This window comes from Peromyscus leucopus, chromosome 10, assembly GCF_004664715.2.
Source record: "Peromyscus leucopus breed LL Stock chromosome 10, UCI_PerLeu_2.1, whole genome shotgun sequence".
NCBI classification, from domain to species: Eukaryota; Metazoa; Chordata; class Mammalia; order Rodentia; family Cricetidae; genus Peromyscus; species Peromyscus leucopus.
The window spans coordinates 87,267,331-87,290,757 of record NC_051071.1 but is presented as its reverse complement, the minus strand read 5'-3'; the positions used below and the strand labels follow the sequence as shown (position 1 = coordinate 87,290,757).

At 39.8% G+C, this 23,427-nt stretch overlaps 1 protein-coding gene across 8 annotated transcripts in view; it reads right to left on the bottom strand.

Moving 5' to 3' along the window:
* Positions 1-23,427, bottom strand: part of Arhgap24 (Rho GTPase activating protein 24) — a 408,858-nt gene that overhangs the window by 13,062 nt on the left and 372,369 nt on the right. For all 8 annotated transcript variants that reach the window (XM_028867285.2, XM_028867284.2, XM_028867288.2 and 5 more), the window contains 3 exons: positions 18,409-18,616; positions 3,652-3,784; positions 960-1,033 (listed from right to left, as the gene is read on the bottom strand). In XM_028867285.2, the coding sequence (XP_028723118.1) occupies positions 960-1,033; positions 3,652-3,784; positions 18,409-18,616 (415 nt within the window). The remainder of the gene's footprint in view (positions 1-959; positions 1,034-3,651; positions 3,785-18,408; positions 18,617-23,427) is intronic.

Sequence of the window (23,427 nt, the reverse complement as noted above, 5' to 3'; positions counted from 1 at the left end):
ATATCTTAATTAACTATGTGCTAAAGAATAAAGAGCACCAAAGAGCCAGTTCTCGGGCATTTTTAGTAGGAAAACTATTCTATTTCAAGCACTCACATTGGCTGGCTCACAACTGCTCCAGCCTCAGGCTGTATACCTTCTTCTGGCTTCTGCTGTCACCAGGGACACTCTTGGTACATACATAGATGACATTCATTTGTACACATACAATTTCAAAAATAAAGTTAAAAAAATCTGCCTAAGTATTTCAAGAGAAGTTTTTTTGTTGTGTAGAGACTTGCAGTAGGTTAAATCAAGCCTAATTTCCCATTTTACTTGAGGAGGGGGTAAACTTCTCTTGCATAACATAATAACCTGAATGAATTAAAAACTCTCCGATGAAAGCTTTCTGTCTTTGTTGGTTAAAACTTTTTTTTTTTTCTTTTTGGAAGGTGTGAAGCTGAAGGTCTACTTGTTTCTAAAGACAGCAGTTGCTAGAAAGAGATCTGAGGGAGGCTTGGGGCTCCTACTCACTCACATTGTCTGTGAATGCCACTGTGCCTCGAATCCTGACCCTCACAGTACCTGTTTCACTTCTTCTTCTTACTCAGACAATGCAGGAAATCTGCATAACGGTGGCGAAGGAAATCGTTCATGACAGACTGCGCTCTCAAACCGGCTTCCTCCTCTGAAGGCTAACATGTCGCTCTTTTAAGAATATTCCTCAAATGACTTTGATGAAAGCTCAGAGCAATATATCTTTAATGTGTGGAGGCAAGAGCCATTTTAAAATCATCAAATTATAAAATTAAGCAAGTCTTAGTGCTCAAGAACTCTTTGAGATAACCTTGCCAAATTTATTAATTTTCTGTGAGACTAACATGGTTGCTCAGTCTGTTTTATTCATTGCTACATGTAAATTACCAGCAAATGAAATCTAATGCTCTCTGGTTTAGCTTTGTGTTTAGGAAAGCTCTTACCTGCAAATATACTTCAGGAGGTTGTAGTTAACCACTGGCAAACTCTTCACTTGCTTTGTTAGTTCCTTAACGCCCTGAGTACAAGCAAGAAGAGAATGAATGTATGTTATCACAATGAACAGTTTAGAAATATTTCCAAAGACACACAAAGATTTTAAATACTTCTATAAATACAGTCACATATTGCATGGTGACATTTCAGTGAAAGATCGTGGCTCAATAGACTTTGTCATTCAGAGACACCATGTGGTCTCTGCACAATAAACCAATGCCAAGGGACACATTCCTCAGAGCTGCTGTGCAATAGAAGGGTACTATTTTGGAAATAGCTTTAAAAGTGAAGCTATTTTAACATTAAAAAATTCTTTTAGAGTTGACTTGAAAACAGAAGATAGCTTCATTTTCAATAAAATTCATTATCTGCAATATATATATATATATATATATATATATATGTATATATATATAAAACAGGTGAACATGCCCAGAATCTAGACAGATATGTGCCTGTTGACAAGCACCTCTCTACACTGGACATGTCTACATTATATCATTGCAGGCAGGGCATTGGGAAAGCTGATTCAAGAGATTTTCACAAAGGATTCATTTCTGTGGTTTTGATGATTGTAGAGCATCCTCTAAAATATAAAGGCCACAGAAGGGTCAGTTGATAATGGGATCTGATTTATTCTTTCTTTACATGGGCAGGTGGTATATATTTTAGGTTTCACAAGACAGATGGCCTCTGTCACAACTATTCAACTAGTCTCCTGTGGTACAAAGGAGTCTCCAGATAATGCTACATAACACACAAAACCAAAATGTTTCTTAAAGGAGGCAGCAGTCCCAGTTAGGAATGCCAAGAAAGCCACTGAGGGAAAGAACACACTTTTCAACAGTGCTGAGACCATTGAAGGTCCATGTGTAGAAGAATAAAGTTGTGCCTTCCTCACACCATAGAAGAATGGACTCCTAACGGATTGCAGATCTCAATGTGAGAGCTAAAGTCAGAGCCTCCAAGGAGCCTGCAGAACTCAATCCTTATGATCTTCCATTAAACAAAAGGTTCTTGGCCATGAAACAAAAAGTAAGAGCAATGAACATGGAAACTGTAAAAAAAAATCTGATACAAAGTTGTTGATAAAGTATAGTGTCTGGAAAGTGAAGTCATAACACATGGAATGGGAGAACTATTTTCAAATGACATACACATCTGATTTGTGTCTAAACTGTATTTACAGTTCAGCGGTAATAGACAAATATGTCATACCTGGAGATTCAACCAAGTGTTCATTAAAATATTAGAAAAGGTTACTTATTTACTGATCATAGACAGCCTTTTCCTAAGTAGCCCTCAAATTACTACTTTTAGAACCCCTGTATTCTACTAGGTTTTTTATACATATCTAGAGCTGACTTAAAATATACAGGAATCTGTACATAGGCTGTGCAAATAATGCACATTTTTATATAAAAGACACAAACATCTCGGGCTTAGGTATCCTCTGGGAATCCTGTAACGCAGCCCTATAGGGGTTAGCATGGTTGAAACTCAAGTAAAATATAGTGTAATCTGACTAGCTAGTTATCCAAAAAATGTAAAAATAATAAAGCAACAGATGAGAAGATAATATCATGAGCCATTAAAACACATCATTCAGCCCCAGGGACCCACCACTTCTCATGGGGAGAGTCTATGATAAGTAAATGTCAGTTCACGATGGCAGAGACTTGGAGAAGTTGGGAACCTCACTATTTGCTGCTAAGGTTTGGAAATCACATGGCCTCCTAATACACAGTTTGAGTAGTCCAGCAATCTTACCTCTTAGGTACACAAGCAAGACACATGTAAAATATGTCAAGGCAAGCTTCGTGGGTACACAGGCATTCACAGAGGCATTATTCAATAACCAAAATTTGGAAATAAAATGTATTTCTTACTGATGAATGGATGCAACTGGGATATAATTTGGAATTATAAGAAATGGAATACTGATATGTGGCACAGCATAAATGAACTCAGGAACAGACGGAAGAGGTGAATCAAAAAACAACGAACGAGACACTGAACAGTGACATGAAATGTCTAGAAGGGGTAAGTCCACAGGGGAAGGAAATAGATCTGAAGCTGCAAGTGTGGGGGAAGAAAAATGGGAAAATAAGGGCTGAGGATTATTTGGGGATAATTAAAAAATGTTAAGTATTCTAATATTAGATTTTGGTGATGCTTGTACAACTCGGATATACTGAAATACATACTTTCAATGGTTGATTTATAGTGTGTAAATAGTATCTAAAAAAACTGTTTTTAATAAAATAAGCAGAGGCACCAGTTGGCACACAGGGCATTTTTATGCCATTTTGGGGGAAGACAACACAAAGAGCAGGGCACTAAGCAACAGGCATCAGCCCTTTCCTGGATCAGGAGGCCCAAGGCAGCCCTGTTGTCACCCATCAGGGACCACAAAGGGATTGATTTCACTTATCCAGCTGTGTTCTCATAGTTCATCAAAAAGGGTCAAACAGAGGTGTTTGACTGCACGTGGAGATATCAATGTGATGTCATCACATAGCACAAGGTAATGCAACCCAAGGATGGGGGTGGGGTGGGGGTAGGGACTTTCAAATGGAAGACAAAAAAGCAGCACCCAGGTCTTGAACATGTGTTTATGCAGAATCAACATCAACTTACTGCTTCCTCTTCCTTGCTGAGCAGTGTGGCACATGACAAAAAGTCTTCATACTTTGCATAAGGAATGACGGGTTCTGGAAGTTCTCGGAGATACAGTTTCAGGAGGGACGCCACAGTGTGGACGTCCGTGGTGCTGCGGAGACAGAAGTGTGGAGACATTCTTTGGCATGAATTTACACTGTTCTATTTATGTTTTCATCAAATGTATTTCTAAGAAAACCGTGTCAAAGTTTGCAGTAGAATCAGCTGACCCAGTGTTCAGGGAGCACATGTTTCCATGATGCCCAGTAGATGCCACCACAGGTAGCAGGAGAGGGACACTGAAGGATACCAAGTCTCCAGTCCTGTTTGAAAACATCCAAAAGGTCACGCATTTTTCTGACATGCGTAGCTAACAAAAAACAAAAGCACCAACTTTGGAAAATATTAAGAATATATCAGATTGTAAGGAAAATGAGACACAATTTGCAAAAACCCCATCAAGTCAGTCTAAGGGTGAATGCATATATTACTTCTGGTTTCTCACCTCGTCTTCAAAAGGTTGAACTTATTTTTGGGAAGACGCAGACAAGTGGTTTCTGAGATCTGAAACTTAGCATGCACCGACTGTTTAAACACTGCTTATTTTGTATAGTTCCTTGTCCAATATTATAAAACACTTATAGGTTCTTATAGCCCCTAGAAGGGCAATGCCATGAACATTTGCTATGACCTTTATGTAACTTCCATAATTTATCTTCAGCTGAATACCCAGAGTGACAAGATAATCTGCAATAACATTAATTTACATTTTGTTTCTTGTTTCTCCCATTTCTCATTAATCCAACGAAGACATTTGACTGTGAAGACCAGACCAGTGCTTGGCATACATGTCAATATGATGTAATACGTGGTCTAATGACATAATGTTTATGTATACATCCATCTAGTGGAGGGAGAGAAGAAGGAAGCACTCGAGAGTTAGTCCCTGTGATCCAGGAAGAGGGAATCATCGAGACTGAAGGGAGTCGGGGCTCGTGCTTCCCTCTCAGGCTGTGGTGGTACAAGGGGGCCTAACCCCCGGAGGACTCTGCTGGGGAGGATGAAACGTAGGCGCTAGGATGTCCTGCCTGTGAACATGCTCTTATTCCAAAGATGGCATGTCTGTAGAGTCTTTACAGAACCATACAAGATAGGACAATGTGCTGCCAGGCTCTCGGATTTTAACTCCTGGGTTGATTTCTTCCGGAATTTACTGCACATCTGCTCCATATTGTGTTACGTCAAAGACTTCAGGGTTTAAGGAAAAGGTATTAGTCTAGCCTGCTCATCATATGCAGTCCAACAGGCACATCAGGAAACCAAATCAGAATGGCTAAGATAATAAAAAATGACCACAAATTCTGATAAGGATGCTGGGAAAAGAAAACTTAGTCACTGCTAGTGAGAGTGCAAACTGGTAGAGCCACTATGGAAATCCGTGTGGCGTATCTTCACAAATCTAGAAACAGACCTGCCACATGATACAGCTATATCACTCTTGGGTATATACCCAAAGGACTCTACATCATACTGCAGAAATAGCTGCTTATTCACGTCCATTGCTGCTCTACTCACAATAGCCAGGAAACAGAAATGACCTAGATGTTTAGCTGATAAATGAATGAGGAAAATGTGGCTGCTTATCCACATCCATTGCTGCTCTACTCACAATAGCCAGGAAACAGAAATGACCTAGATGTTTAGCAGATAAATGAATGAGGAAAATGTGGTATATTTACACAATTAAATATTTTTCAGCTGTTAAGAAATATGAAATTATGAAATACTCATGTAAATGAATGGAGCTGGAAACAATTTTAAATACAGTTTTTAAGCTTTCTGTTAAGTAGTTTCATTGAGAATGTTTGAACAGCAGGTGGCGCAAGTGCAAAGTAAGATTCAGGAGATGGCCTGAAAAGCATTAAAGGCTGCAAGATGGTTCTGCCAGCAGATCGCGTAGTGCCAGAGCTGCGACTGTCCCAGGAGTAGAAACATTTGGGCTATGAGTGAAATCAAGGGTGTGGAACACAGCGGGACCACCAGAATTTGATTCATTGTCTGAGTGAGACTACAATTAATTGTCTAGCATTACAGCACATATGCACAGCACTAATCACACAGAAATGATGAAGACAAAAATGACCAAGCATGTTTGCCCTTTATTCAGTTGGTGACAGGTTGTTAAACTTTTTTTGTTTAAAGCCTAAATCTTAAAGTGCATGACTGTTTCGTGGCCTTCTTAGACCTCAGGCACTTTGTAGAGTCAGAGGCTTCTGCATTTTTTTGAGCATCCTTGTCTTGGACTTCCCCTCTGCCACTGAGTAAAACACTTGTGGAGAGGGTCCAGCATGATTTGTTCTGATTTACCCCATGGGGCTCTAAGTCACTCTGGCCACTGCTACCAGGCTACAGCAGCAGGGAGTCTGGGGCTTCTCTACAAACCCTCTGTCTGGAAAAAAAAAAAAAAAAAGCATCCCCCCACCCCATCCCCCACCGCCACTGACTCTCCAGCCTCAACTCTCTCAATGGAAATCTACTGCTCTTCCTAATTAACATTTACTTTAATATGTGGAGTCAATTAAGTACTAATATTATGTGTTAATTATGCAGCATTGACTAGATACATATATCTCAGTATTGCCCACAGTGAAGTGAGAAGACTTGTCACAGGAACATCTATGTGCAATAGAGAATGAACCCCTCACCTGACTGACAGCAGTAACACCTCTACACAGGTAACCGTCACCGCAGGGCAGTGAGGAGGTTCAGGGACAACCTGACTCCTGAAGTCCCCGAACAGGACACTGCACAGGCAGACACTCCTGGTTAATCCCTCAGAGCTGAGCTACCTTGGAGCCAAACTGTTTGGTGGGAGTATCAAACTACCTGCCCATGAGTCATTACACAGGCCCGAGTTCCTCAGTGGTAAAACTCATGCAGGAATTAAGATATTTGGTTATATTCACTCTACCTGCCCATGTGCCATTATACAGGCTTGAGTTCCTCAGTGGTAGAACCCATGCAGCAATTAAGACAATCAGTCCTATCCACTACATCCGTGGACGGCAAGAAAGCAGACAGAGACAGTAAAGACCCCGGTGGAAGAGTCATTGGCCGGAGCGGCTATGTAACAGCCTCCTGGACTGATTGGCACAGGCCTCTCATTTCCACATGTAGTATGTGGGCTTTGCCTCTCAGTCTGATCTCACTGCATGGGGTACCTAAAGGAGCATTCCCTGAGGCTTTCTGTGACTGGACTAACTATATATTCTCATGGGTCATCTTCCATTCACCCTGGGGTCGTTCAGTCACTGGATAGTTCCTGAATGGGTGGTGCACACTGCCTCATGCTGCTTGCTAGAAAGAGCAGAAATCAGTCACATGGATCCCTTTGTCCTCTGTGGGCTTCCATTCCTAACTGGACAACACCAACACTTAGCCTCGCCGTGCCTCATGTTCTGCTTCATAACATTCTCTGTACATTCTAATGGATGTGGCAGGAATGTAATTTTCAGAACACCCTCTAGACTTCCTGGAAATTTCTTGCATTGTGTATATTCTATGTAAAATATGGAACTCTGAGTCATCTAAACAGAGATATAGGATCCTACAGGAATCCCTCCTTGTGCACTCTCTAACTCCAGTCTGTCTTTCCTAACACACACACACATACACACACACACACACACACATACACACACACACACACACACACACACATACACACACACACACACACACACATACACACACACATACACACACACACACACACACATACACACACACACACACATACACACACACACATACACACACACACACACACACACACACACACACACACACACACACACACTCAAATGCCACCATAATTACAAGTTAAATCCTACACAGATAAGACCTTGTAAGGTTTAAGCCTCAAAATTAGACAAGGGAATTTTTGAGTCTGGATACTATGTGCAGTATGCAATAGAATCAATCCCTGGATTTAACCCAACACAATGATCCAGCGTAGCCACACAGGATGGCATTGCAGAATTGCAGATATTGCAAACTTATCTGCAAGAAGCACAAGAAAAGGCTCTAAAATTCCCTTGAAATTAAGAAATAATAATATTGTGTCCATCAGATCCCGGGCAAGGACACAAATGAGACTGAGGACATCCAGCAGCAACGTTAAGCAGTGAGCAGCTCTAAGCTGCTGTGTTGGAGCAGAGCTCTGCTCAGATACAGCTCATCAAGATGCAGAGAAGCCTGTGTTAGGGAATAGGCTGATCTAAACCACACCAAACATCTATTTGAGAAAGTTTGTCTTTTTTTAATGGAGTTTTTATTACTTGTCAAATGTGGCTCTGTCTTTGGCAGCGGAACCTGAATCCAGCTAAATCCTGCACACCTACACAAGTGTCATCACTGAATTCTACACAGAAATTAAAGGACCCTTTCGCCTCTGGGCAAAGTCCTGGACTAGATGGAGTCTCAGCTTGTTCTCCTGGTTTAATGGCTGTGAAGCAGAGAACTACATCATGACCTGAGCTACCAAATGCACTATCCTCTCCACGAAAGTTATCCATGGAATGCTTTGACCCCTAGCATGAAGGTATGTGGGAGTGGGGCTGTGGAAATGTCATGAGGGGTAAATGACAAAGTCACAAGGATATGTCTCTCATCTGCCAAAACAAATGGTGATATAAAAAGAGACAGCCTGGAGTGATTCCCCTTCCTCCCTGGTGGATGCACTGAGGAGAGGCTGCACAAGGGCAGAGCAAGAAGACTCCACCTGCAACCCAGGGAGATCGCTATCACTTGAAGTCAGCTATGCGGTACAAGAGACCGTGGACTTCTCCTCCCAGAGCTGTGGAAATGAATTTAATGGTTTAAGCATATTGTTGTTCATGCAAAGCTAATTGCTGCATTGTTTTCTTTCTATGTCTAAATTACATATGCATCATAGATTTCTTCCTTGCAATGCTAACCACATAAAAAATTGATGATCTCATGCACAATTACTCCAGTCTAACACACACGCACACACACACACACACACACACACACACGACATACACTCTAACACACACAAACTCACACACACAAGCTCTCTCACACAAATTCACACACACATGCACAAACACACCTGCCCATATACAATTAAAAAGAAATATTTAGAAAAAAAAATGCTCAAAGTACTGATATTTGTTATACCAAGGACAAAAGCAAGCAAGCAAGAAAGAAAGAAACTATATGTAAGACAATATTAAATAATTACAGCTATATGAAACTTCCTGAAGAGAGAGGAATTGAGTTAGTTGTCCCTCTGGGAAGGAGCCAGAGTGAGGCAGGAGAAAACAGAAACTGGGCACAGGAGATTATTACTAGCATGATAGGACATTCTGATATATGTTGAGGTAAATTTATGGAACTCATTTAAATTTTATCTTTAAAATAAGTTTCACTTCATGAAATAGCTGACTAAATAAATATATTTTAAAAATGTGATATCATGGTTTGAACTTTCATGCAAAAAATCAGAATCTGAATTCTAAAACATAAAACACATGCTTCTGGAGCATAAAACTTTGTGGATTCTTTGTTTCTTCCTGTAGGAACTGCCATGGTGACTTTAAACCAGAAACAGATTCTCCTGGATTTAAAACACTGAAGGAATATGGGTGATCACTACCCTCTGGCATGCATAGATATGAAAATATGATGTTTCCTTATCACATAACCAGTCAGTTATCATTATCAATATGGTGGTCCTACCAGCAGTGGACCCCACTAATTTACTGTCATGGTGGTAATAAGGGCCTGCTACCAGTCAAGGACTCACTTGCGTGACGTTTCTGGGTTTTGTAGATTTCCTGAGGGTGGGGGTGCACGTGCTCTGCCACCAACTCTCTCTCTAGCCCTGTGTTACTTTGAAGCAAATGAACACAACAGTCCTGTGAGGTTTGCTTCCATCTCACACGGGGAAACTAGATGCTTTGAGAAGCAAGTAGGTCGTCTTCAGCATCAGCATGAATATTAGACAGTGGCCATAGACTTCTGTCCCTTACTACCTGTAACCAAAGCCTGAACTCGTATCTCCTGTGCCATGTTCTTGTAAGCAGGCAAACAGATAAAGACACTAAAGATTAAAGAACTTCTTAAGGCTTTTTTTTTTTTTTTTATTCATAGCCCTGTTGGACATGAGCAGAAGCAAGCCCAATTCTACAAAAAATAAACCCAAAGGAAAGTGAAGGTTTTGTTCCCACTATAGGCAGCAGGGTCACTAAATACACAGCAGAGAGAGCATATCACAAAGAAATAGGGCTGATGGGCAACCTGCGCCACATACAACATTCAGCAAGTAACCATTCGTGTCTTTTCCCCAGGGGATGGTTCCCCTTAAAGCCCATTAATTTTTCAGACCTTGTTATGTTAGCAAGAGGGCTTCATGGGACCCTTGTGGGATATAACCAATGTTCAAATTGCAGGGTGATCTGGTTGTTTTCCCAGGATGTGGGCTCTTCCGAGTAATGCCACGTGTCACAGGAAAAGTCACTGACATCAGCTTGCCTAGAGGAACGATCGTTTCTGTTGTTCCCTCACATCTTGATCATATCAAAGAGGAAGATTCACACTGCAGGACTTTTCCATCTCCGTATTTGTCAACTACACAGATACGCATAGGGGCTAAGTCTTTGGGGCAGCTCTAGCCAGGGGCTGCTTTAGTGACAGGATTCTGTGGTCAGTACACCAACTTCATATCGATGGGAGTGGAAACTGGGTTACAGTGAAAATAAAAACAAAAACAAAGACAAAAAACAGATACAAAAGATACCATTCATAAAGTCTGTAAAAATCCATAATATTTAAAGAAAAATAGCAATGTTCTCAGTGGATGTTTTATATAGGTATAGTGATGGTGGCACCGGTCTGGCTCAGTGGTTAGAAGCACTTGCTGCTTTTCCACAGGACCCATGTTTGGTCCCCAGCACCCATATTGGGAGGCAAACAACTGCTTGTAAATCCAATTCCAGGGTCCTGATGCCCTCATCTGCACCCCCAGCACCCGCACACACTTGACAGACATACATGCACATACATAATTCAAAATTTATGAAAAATCCTAAAATCATCATGGTATGTGAATAGCAAATGCTTAGAAATTCTCAGAGTTGATGCTTATAAAATCTTGTCACACCTTCGTACCTATAAATGGTGTGACACAAAATGGCATAAAAGATGGGAATGCTAAGAGTTATCATATGTAAGCAGGTAGAGTTAGAGGGCTGGTCTGTCTTGATTGAGAGAGTTGGTGCCTTTCAGCAGTGGAACAGGCAGGCAGTTTCCCATCTACACAATTGTGGCTTGCCTTAGGCCAACTATTGGCATGTTCTTTTCCTCCTCAAACCTTTAGATGTGTGACTTACCCAAATGCTCTCCAGGTACAGTTGCCTACTCTACTCCCCCCATCAAGTCCCCATCCTTAGATGTCTGAGTCACACTAGGATACACAAGCTTCCTAACTGTCGATTTTCCTGCTGAACTGCAGTGGTTGAATCTTTACTGGAAAGAAAGCAAAAATGTGTAGGAATGCCCCTTTCATGCTATCCCCCAAATCCAGACCCTTCAGAGGATGGGTAGTAATGTGTTTTTCACACCAGCTCAGCACTTCATAAAATAACCAAACTTTCATGTTTAGCCTAGTCAGAAATAGTACACAGTTCCTGATGATGTTATTCCCCTCAGCTTCTTCTAAACAAACCGAGGTACATCACTACGCTGCTTGTGACCAAAGACATCCCTGTACACTCGTATACTCCTGCAGCCTGGGTTCTAGCTAGCACTTACCAGGTCATGATTTTAGAACTGTATACCTAAAAGGAAAATCACCTGAAGATTTATTTAAACGCAGACTACTAGGCACCTCTTAACATTTATATCAGGAGAGTGAATCTAAATATATACTTGCAAATTATGCTCATGCAAAATGATGTCTGGGAGCTGCTTTCCCATCTTCGGCGCCCTCTACTTTGAGGATCACATGTTATAACTCAGATCAATAAGCCAAGAGCTCTCTGTTGCTTTCCAGAGAATTCGGTTTTAAAATTCTCTCTTTGCTCTGTCTTCTAATGTTCAGATTAAAAAAAAATTCTCTGCTCAGGTATAGTCTTATTATTATTATTTGGCCAAAACAATTTTTTAAAAAAAAAGAATGAATGGGGAGATGAGAAGGAAGGATGAAGGAATCATGAACAGAGTATGTGGGTAGGCGGCTGGTACCCAGGACAGTAGCTGCTTTGTGGGCCCCTTGGACAGAATGTATGATGCCCTCAGCTGCACGCGACCTTTGCCCCATCCTGAGCGGTGTTGTCAGTCTGCAACTGTTCACTGCTGAGCAGTTAGTGGTCGGCCAGCGACACCCACACTGCCAAGCTCTTGACCCCACCTCCCAGCACTCCCCAAATGCCGCCTTACAGCTGCCGCCATCTGGAGGGCTTTGCAGCCCGCAGTAGGCTTCTGATTTGATTTTACACTCCCCTTGTTTGTGTTGCTTTTAAGTGGTAGGGGAGTTTAATACAAAATGTGACGCACTGGTTTGTTATCATTCCTAAGGGGCAAGATTAAAAACAAGAATGCTTGGAAACTATGCTAGCCATTTGTTTGTTTGCTGTTTTTAACTGCTGAGGACAGCTCATCAAATACCGATTCGTTCAGGTCAGTGAGAAGATCTTTTCTCACAAAATCCACTCTTTCAAAGAGGCTGTAGGAATATGTCACACCTACAGAAACATAAAGCCACATGCTTTATGTTCACAAAGTGGTGTTCACAATGCTGTGTTGTAGAGCAAAGTTTCAAAAACCGTGATTCCAATACTGTGTGTATCTAAATCCTGATGATCCCTATTTATAAGTCTAGGTGTTTACTGAAATTGTATGCTATCTGTACCAAAAGATCTCTTGTATTTTGAAATATCCATCTCCCATTTATTCTTCTATATTCTAAACCTTATAAAAAGTGTTATGAGCTAAATATAACTTTAATAATGTTTAAGTTAAAGTTTTATAACATTTCATGGTGTCAAATTTTAAATATTTTAACTGTGATTAGAAAAACTACTTTAAAAAATAAAATGTCAGGACTTAACAGTAGATTTTAATGATTAGAGATTATTGGTGGAGAATAACTTTCCAGAATATATCTTGACAGGTCAAGGTGAAAACTAAATCCTATTGATTCTATTAAAAGCAATGATGATTAAAAGACACAGAGAAAATGTTTATTCATTTAGTTTTTTAATATTAATTTTAATTTAATATCATACACTAATGGTGAGTCTTGGTAGTCAACTGAATCTGAAAACAACCAAAGCACACGTTGCTTTCCTGTGAGGGATTTTTTCAGTCAGATTGTTTGAAGCAGGAAGAGCCACAACGACATCTGAATGAGTTCTGACAGAAGAAGGCAGCTCTGCTTTTGCCCTCCTGCCTTCTGTCTTGTGGGTACGTCCATCTACTTGTTGCTACAGCCTTCCTTCTCTGATCTTAGAAGCAACATCTTCAAGATTCCAATGTAGACTGAATACAACATTCTCCAGGAACTCTCCAGGCATTCAGTAGGATCGCTGAGACATCCAGCCTCAAGGACAGAACAACAACCAGGTTGTCAGTTTCTCCAGTGTGACACAGCCACTGTTGGACAACCCTGACCTCATCCTGTAAGAAAGTCTAATAAATCCCTTCAATATATATTCACTGTATCAATTCTGTTCCTTTAGAGCACTCTGCCTAACACATGATGAATTTCTGCAGCTTTCATTATATTCTCATATTATTTGTTGAATATTACAAGAAAGTTTTTCAAACACAAGCCTGTGTACAGGCACACCCCCCCTTCCCTATTATCATTTTCTGGGTGTGTATATGTGGGTTAAACTTGTCTAGATTAATTTCAAATAATACACATTCCCTGACAATTCTCTCCACCTCTTAATGCAATCTATTAAGACTTCTATATGTAAAATAACCTAACCAGTTAACTTAAAGTATAGATGGGGCAGTGCACTCCACTTGGAGTGGTAGAGTGCTGTGTTCTGGAAAATAACCCTCCCATCTGTCTTAGGGTTTCTATTGCTGTGAAGAGACATCATGACCATGGCAACTCTTAAAAAGAAAAGTATTTAATTGGGGCTGGCTTATAGTTTCAAAGGTTTAGTCCATTATTATCATGATGGGACATGGCAGTGTGTAGGCAGACACAGGAAGTGGACTGAGACACTGGGCGTAGCTTGAGTATATATATGAAACCTCAAAGCCCACCCCCACAGTGACCCACTTCCTCCAACAAGACCACTTCCACTCCATCAAAGCCACACCTTTCAATAGTGCCCCTTCTTATGAGCTTACGGTTTCCAATTGCATTCAAACCCCCACACCGTCCTTTTGACACTTGTGGGGTTTTGTCCCCCTGACAAGCAGCTCACAATCATGCTTGGCCACAGATATATTGCTCCTGTTACTTCCTGCTCCGCTCACAGATCTAGGAATTCCTTTCCTTTTTCTAAAATCAGTTGCATCCAGAACTTTCCATATATAGGAATCATCATGCTCTCATCATTGTGCAGAAACATCTATATATTTGCTGTGCATTGATCATTTTCCATCACTGTAGATGAGAACTCCAGAAAAGGGTGGACCTTGTCTGCCATTTCAACCTAGAACAATGTCTGAGACAGAAGGCCCTCCAGAGTTACTTGGTGAATGAATGTTTCATATTTTCTCCCAAGAGGACTATGGATAATTGATCCTATGTCTACATTTCCATGCCACAGCTTCTATCAAGAGATTATTGGTGGAGAATAACTTTCCAGAATATATCTTGACAGGTCAAGGTGAAAACTAAATCCTATTGATTCTATTAAAAGCAATGATGATTAAAAGACACAGAGAAAATGTTTATTCATTTAGTTTTTTAATATTAATTTTAACTTAATATCATACACTAATGGTGAGTCTTGGTAGTCAACTGAATCTAGAACAATGTCTGAGACAGAAGGCCCTCCAGAGTTACTTGGTGAATGAATGTTTCATATTTTCTCCCAAGAGGACTATGGATAATTGATCCTATGTCTACATTTCCATGCCACAGCTTCTATCAAGAGGTAAATTCATTTTTTTTATATTCCCTTTAATCTGAGTATGGTAGGCCTTGATTTACATTTGCCTAATAATATTCAGTGCATGTTACTCTGTCAGGTTGTGGGCTGAGTCCTTGTGGTTTCCACGAGACCTAAGCTGCCATGAAAAGAATCCCAACACTGGATAAAGGGTAAAGCCCCCAAGGATACAAGACTTCAGAGAGCAGATCAACCAGCCATCAGGGATTCTGGCCAGACCATTGTAGGTATCTAGCTTTATTTATTGAAAGCTCTCATGGATACCACAGCTACACTAAATTGCAACCAATACCCTGGGGAATAGAAGTGGGATATCTCTGACAAGCACTGCCCAAAAGGAAAATCTGAAGATGTTGGTGTTTTAACTCCCCAACCCCAAATCCAGCATGGTTTGTCATGTAGCAGTGGATACTATGATCCATCATGTTACCTTGAATTTGGTATAGCTTCAGTGAAATTCTGAGACAACAAAGGTGAATCCAAAATGTCATGTGTGGGTGGAAGAACCATGGATAAAATTTCTTTTTGTTTATTTGTTTGTTTTCGAGACAAGGTTTCTCTGTGTAACAGTTCTGGCTGTCTTGGAACTCTTTTCGTAGACCAGACTGGCCTCGAACTCACAGAGATCTACCTGCCTCTGCCTCCCAAGTGCTGGGATTAAAGGTGTGCACCACCACCAACTAGCTGGATAAAACTTCTAAAGATTTAACATCTCATAGGTCCTTTTGGCAAAGCAAATCTTGTGTTATATTTTCTCAGTGTGTTTATACATGATATGCTTCCTACAATAAAACATAAACTTTGTATAAGATCATAGTTTATATAAAGGTTATATAATATTTCATTATATGCCAATAGTTGGTGCAAACTTGGAAACCATGTGTTATAAGGAATATTCATTCTTACATATGTCCTAGATTATAGAAAATATCATTCTAGACTCCCATATTAGCAAAGATTTGCTATAAGAAACAAATAACAAAATCTCAAGGCATTAGCTATTTTTTTTTCCATTTTGGTTGCAACAAAATATCTAATAAATCCAAATAGAGGAAGGATTTATTTATTTATTTTATTTTGGCTCACAGTTCATTATGGATAGGATGGTATGGGCAGGAGCATGGAGAAGAGGGTCACATTCTGTCCACATTCACTGTCAGGAAGTAACTTGATTTCTCCTTGGTATTTACGCTGGGATCCCTGGGTGTGGAATTATGTCAACCACACTTAGGGTAACTCCTCTTCCCATCCCAGTTAACGTGATCTACAAACTCTCTCACCTACATGTCCAGAGCTTGGTTTCCATGGTGATTCTAAATCACATTAGGGTGATAAATAGTATTAGCCATCATATCATGGCAGTATTATTTTCTTAAATATGTTATAATCTTACCAGCATATATGTGTAAAGCCCTTATAAAAACATTTGAAAGGGATGTGAAATTTATTATTGTCTTATGAAATTCATTGCAGAGGAAGTTACTTTTTCCATCATGTACATATAACAGTCTACTACATCAGACTCCTCTGCAATTCAATGCTAAAAACTTACACTTCCTCCAGCTGAGCTGCAATTTTTATGGTGTGGTTATAGCTCTCTATGTAACTGCTGCTCATCTTCAGAGTATAGATGTAGACACAGACTGTCCTAGACACAGCATATGGAGAGCCTTGAAATCTGTCCTCAGATGCTAGTTTTGAAATCATTTATTTATCTTCATACTTAATATTTCTCCCTCAAAGGGCAAATGTAAAGTTTTATAAGTTATCTATAAAATCTTTGTAGAAAGGAAAGATTTAAATCAAATAACAGATCTTGATTTGTTTTTCCATTTGTCACTATGTGCTAATTTTGGGAAATGGAGATACACGTCTCCAAACTCTCCTGCTTGCCATTATTTGGAGGTCATGGAAACTTTGGATGGTAGGGTCTAGTGGAAAATCTTCTCATCGTTGGGATTTTGCCTTGAAAGGGACAGAGGACCTGGACTCATTCCTTCTCTCTCTCTCTCTATCGTGTCTCAGCCATGAGATGGACAGCTGTGCTCTGCCCTCCCCATCACCACATGCTTCTTTTCTCAGGCATATGAGGCATCATCCTGTCACACACTGACATCTCCAAATGTGTGAGCCAAACCAGCCCTTCTTTTGAAGTTTGTTTTCTCAGACGTTGTTGTAGCAACAGAAACTTAAGCAAAGTGTGTTAACATGAAATCAGCATTTCCCACAAATTTTAAGATCTGCATAATATTTTTTGTATCAAATGAACCATTATTTCATTAATCATCTGTTGGGGAGAATAGATTTACTATTATAAAAATCAATAATAAACAATTTTGTATTACAGCTTCCTTCACATACCTATTTCACTTCTAGGAATAAAACTGTGGAAAGGAGAGACTTAAGAACATATCCTGCTTTTGCAGAGCACCAGAGTTTGGTTTCTAGCACCCATGATGGGTGGCTTACAACTGCATGCAACTCCATCAACAGGGGATCTTACATGCCCTTTGAGACTTTATATGAACCTGAACTCACATGTGTATATTCTCTTACACAGATACACATGTATATACATAATTAAATCTTAAAAAAAATAATGATTGTTTAGAGACCTTAGCAAGTTCAATTATCGAAGTGCGCTGTTGATGATATTAGAGTTTATTCCCCAATGAGCTGCTGGCACGATGATCATCATTTGGACCTTTAGGGCAGGACAGTAAAGGCTGCTGAACGTCGCAGTGAGTGGGTCTTGTGTTCTTGGCGTGAACACACCTTCAGTGACACTCCCTTTACCACAGGCTTTCACTTCATCTTGTCTGTCTGTCCTGTGTCTAGTTGCACTCATGTGAGACTTGGGGGTACTGCTAGAAGGTCCTAGCGAGGAAATTCTGTCTTCAGGTAGGTTGGAATAAAGGGGCTTGTTTCTGCTTTCAGAATGTAAAAGTTTCTGCCATATAAAGTGAATGATATCAAGATAAAAGAAGATTTTTCTATTAAATTTTAAAGTGAAAGAAGGAGATCACTTACAAAATATCAACAGTGAAGTTCTCGTAAGGATATTTAATAGCTTCTTATCTGGAAGTTTGACTATTTTCAAATTTCACAATACTGTACTTCTCCTTCTGTCTTTCTGAATACATTTCAGACCAAGGCAGAGCTATATATTCTTCAGCATTATATTATTATTGAAATTACATTGCCAACATCTTTATATCTACTCCTCACTTTTAAAAATATCCCTTAACCAAAAGAAAAAAGAAACTTTTTAAAAGACAACAACAGATTTATCTTCCCAATACCAAAGGTTAATATAGTTTGAATTCTAGTACGGAGGTCGGCAGTGAGTCATAATGCTTGAAGATGAGGCAAAGTGAACAGCAGGGAACAACAACAGAAAGTGCCACAATTGTTTCTTTGTGACTTAGTAAAATTAATCCAAGACTGTGCTGTCAAATTCATAATCTACTCTCTGCATGTCTACGCCATCAACGGTTAGACACTCAGCCATGGCATCCCTTTGCCCAGTCTCTTGAGGGATGCTCAGTCAAGCCATGACCTGTCCTTGTACCTGTCAAAGGAGGGCTTCTCTCCACAGTCGAATGCATCCTGAAGCTCCTTGACGAGGTTGGCCTGGCCAGGCAGTCGGAAAAGGCCCTCTTCCTTCAGCCCCCGCTGTCGGATGAAGTCCACGCACTGCTCCACCAGCATGGGCGCCAGCCGGTTCCCATATCTCTTTTCATATCGGACAGTGTCTTCCAGTTTCTGTCCAAATATGCCTGGAAAAAGAAGAGATCACAGTAAAACTGAGATCCCTATTTTCTCCTCATTCATTGCTGACTTCTTTTCACACTCATAAAGGACACGGGTTGAAATGCTCACGAGTAGCTGATGTTTTGCTCTTTCCCATTGGCATGCAATCAAATGCACCTTATACGCTTGTCCAGTGGATGGGGTTTCCCTCTGCCACCCTTCCTGGGGCATTTATGCTTAGATAAAAGGGGGACTGGAAGCTCATATGAGCTTCATGAAAGAAGAAGGAAAGTAAATGCTATGTGTTAAAATTGTGTAAGTCCCAAGAAGAGTAGGGGGTATTCAGCAGCCATTATGTCAGGGCTTTGATAATAACAACAGATGGCTCTGCTCCCTTCTGTTATAGAACATATTTATTTATGGACTCATACTGCAGAATCATCACATTCCAGGCAATAAAACATCTTACTTTTTTTTTTTAACATCTTACTATTAAAGAGAGTGTTAGCCTCGTGGAAATGGCAGCAACACACAAAACAATTCTATACCTTGTATCTTATCTACAACAAATGGAGTTCATACACTGATTTTAGGAAAACAGAATTAGCAGGTGACATTTTCAGGAGCAGTAGACATGGAAGCCCACGATAAGGTGATGCAGCTTCCTTTGTTGAGTTTAGAATAAGCAGTTCCTGGATAATGGTGTGGCCAACACTGCTCAATAATTCAGCAACCATTCATACTCCTGTTGTCTCCTGACATTTCTACTTTAGAAGCTGGGAAATAAAATCCCTCTCCCACTTCCCTTGCAGCAAGGCAGCCGCATCCTGTACTGCAGCCTGGGGAGAGCTGAAGAGCTGCAAGAGCTCTTGGGGATATTCGGTTTTCTTTGTGAGAAGAGCTCTAGCTAGATCTGTCAACCAAGCCCTTCCTTCTTCTGCCTTTTCTAAGGAGTGGAAGTGGGGAAGAGTCGGGCACAGCTATCCAAAGGAAGGCAGCAGACACCGGGTGGCAATGATAACTGATATTGACTACAAGAAGCAAGGAACTACAATTCTCATGGGGTCAAGAATTATCAATAATAACTAATGAAGTGGAGAACTATGATTGGACATAGAACTTACTCCTTAGACATTAAAGTCACCACTGGATTTTTAAAAATTAATATTAATCTGATACACAAATGTAAAAGTATACATATTTGCCTGGCACCATGTGATGTTTTAATACACGCACATACTACTTAATGTTTCAATAAAATGTGTGCGGTTCTCGCCAACACTTGTTGTTCTTTAAAACATTAAAGCCTTTCTTCTGGGGTTTATACTTCCTTCTAGTTTTTTCTTCTTTCTTTCTTTCTACTTATTTATTTGTGGTTTTTGTTTTTTGTTTTTGGTTTTTTGAGACAGGGTTCTCTGTGTAACTGTGGCTGACCTGGAACTCATTATGTAGACCAGGCTGGCCTCAGTCTTGGAGGTCTGTCTGCCTCTGCCTCCCAAGTTCTGGGATTAAGGCATGTACCACTACCACCCATCTGATTCTGCTGCGGTTTTTCTAGGTGACTGTCACCTACACTCAACAGCATACCAGACATCTTGCTACTATCTATCAATAATTCAGTATGTTTCATGGGCCTCTCTATCGCTTGTTCCTTCCAAGTGTTTTGAGCCTCTGGTATCCACCATTCTATTCTTGACTTCTAAGAGATCAACAGTTTCAGATTCTATACATGAATGATATCATATAACATTGGGCTTCCTGTGTTGTTTTGTTTCGGTTAACATAATTATTTCCAGTTCTATCCATCTTTTTGCAAAGATGGATTTTATGTTTTTATGTCTAAACAGTATTCATTTGTGTATGTACCACATTTTTTTGTATTAACTAGTTGATGGACATTGGTGGTTTTACTATGGTATATGGTACTACAATAAACATGGGCATGTTAATTTCTGTTGGATATATATATATATATATATATATATCAGTTATATATGTGTATATATATCATATATATATATAACTGATACATTACATGATTTATTTTTAACTTTTTGAGAAACCTCTGGATTATCACAATATCTATAAAAAATTATATCCACACCAACCTGTGCTATTCTTTCCCTTCATTTTGGTCAGCACTTTTCTGGATTTTTGATACAACCATTCTTACTGGAGTGAAGTGATTATGGTTTTGTTTTGTATTTTCCTGAAGAATAATGAGATTGAGCCTTTTCACATATATCTATTGACAATTTAGTAATTTTTAGAACTATCTATATATGTATATACCACATTTAAAAAATCTAGCTGGGCTGTGGTGATGCATGCCTTTAACCCCAGCACTCAGGAGGCAGAACCAGGTGGATCTCTTTGAGTTGGAGGCCAGTCTGGTCTACAGAGCGAGATCCAGCACAGGCACCAAAACTACACAGAGAAACCCTGTCTCAAAACAAACAAAAAAACAAACAAAATCTAGTTAATTGTTTTGCAATGCAGTTTTCTGAGTGTGTGTATCCCTTTTTCAAATGTATAGTTTGCAAACATTTTCTCCCATTCTGCATTCTTGTCTTCTCACTCTGTTGTTTCTTTTCTACATAAAATCTTTAGAGTTTGATGCAACTGCACTTTTCTGTCTTTTGGTTCTCTGTGCTTTAAACATCTTAGACAGAAAAAAAAATATTTCCATACCAGTGTCCCTAAGTGTTTCCCTGAATTTTCTTCTTGTAGTCTCACTATTTGGAGTACTAACTACATTTAAGTCCAATTCAATCTGTGACCATCTTTGTAGCTGGTGAGGCATAAGGATCTGGTTTCATTCTTCTGCATACTTGAATGTCCAATTTTGCCAGCCAATACTTTCTCTTTTTATTATTTTGGGCTTATTCTGAAGGTGGGTAGTGTAAACCTTTTGCTTTCTTTAAGGTATAAGATTTTGCTGTTGTTTGTGGTGGTTTGGTATAAACATTAGAATTGGCTTCTTTTCAGTTCTGTGAGGAAACTGAATGGGTTGCATTAAACTGTGGATCACTTAGGTAGCATGGACATTTTCATATTAATTCTTCTGATCCATGAACAGGTGCTATCATTGTTTCATAGTTTCCATTGTGGAGATCCTTTACCTCTTTGGTTACATTTATTGCTGACTACTTTACCTGTTTATGTCATTATTCTTTTACTGTTATCAATGGAATACTATTTCCATCTTGAAGCCTGCTATCATACCAGTCTTTGTAAGAGCAAGCTCTGACTTCTAGGCTACAATTACCAGGCACAGGCTGAATGAGAAACAGAGAAGCTGAAGGTGAAATCCTGAACCTAATGACAGCAGCACCTTCCTCCAGGTAGTTTTCAAATATGAGAAAAACAACTCTCCATTTGTTTAAAGGGCCAATAAACCATTAGCCCCACATTTTCTATAAGTTACAACAAAGCAAGCTTTTAATCCATTGGTGTGATCCCTTTCAAGATATTCTAATGCTTTAAAACAAGATTTGCAGACTACTCATGAGTAGAGAATATGGTCTCTTTTTCTGTGGGTTTCTTTGAAAATCAAATGTTAAGTTTGATGCTTTGATATTATCTTGTCAAAATTCAGAAAATAGCCTTTCAAGGCATTGCTAGGTCATTTGAATACTATGTGTCAATACTGAAGAGTAAGCTTTGTATCTGGGGTTTTACTCTAGATATTAGATACATCTTGATAAATGAGCAACAGAAGCTTTCTCTCCAAATCCAGGAGAAACCCCAGGAAAGTTGTTCCCACTCAACTCCTATGTACATGACAAATGGGAACCACACTCTTGGGATGGAGTTCTATTCAACAATAGAGTAAAATTATGTCTTCAAGTTCTTAGATTTAGGAGATGTTAAAGGGAGAGCTGGTCTACCTTGGATGTGTGTTACTTTGAGTTCTTTGAGCTTGCAGGCTCATCTTTATGTTAAAATAAGAATCCCCTTAGAAAGTATAGCAAGACATTTATGTTTATTACATATCATTTACTAAGTCATTGGCATATCTTCTTTATTTCCATAAGATATGTAGAACAACTATTATATTCCCTATTCCTGTGTGGGGAAATGGGCTCAGAGAAATTCAATAACTTGTTCAGGTCAGAGCTCCAGTGACAGAAAGGAAGTGACCCCCTGTCCAGATCATGCTCTGTGAAATCTTTGCTCATCTCCAAGTGTCAGTCATCCTCCCCTTTAATCACACTTGTCATTAATCTTCATTTTCTGATCATTTAAAGTATCAGAATGGGAGCAGAGGAGCACACTTTCTGTGTCGGGCATTTTACCAGGCATTTGTCTACATTCTCTCATTTCATCTCACAGGACCCAGGAGGCAGGCACCACCTCCACTGCTGCGCGTCCGATGACTTGCCGAAGAACTTGTCAAAAGGTGACCAAACCAGTCAACAGTGAGGTCTGTTTGTTCACAGCTGAGGGACCTCAGAGTCACATGGGCTCAGTTTCTTACACAATGCTACTCCGTGTGGTAATTGCCAAAAAGAGTGTGGGAAAGAAGTCCTCCATTTCCTATTCCCTGACCTCAGTCTGTCTCACCACACTGAAGGGGAAGGGGTTCAGAAAACTGAGAATAAATAAGTGGGGTGAGATAATAGAACAAAAAGAAAAAAAATGGAGAAAGACCTTTGACATTTCAGTGAGGATTTCCATCTCTGTTGCAAGAAACATGTACACTTGCACAATAAGCCATGTAGAGGGATAAAGCATGTAGACACTCCCATGTGATGAGTAATCCCTATGGGGAAATGCTGGTTTTCTGCTGTGGAACTTGCAAAAGAGAGTAAAGATTGTCAATAGGAACAGACAC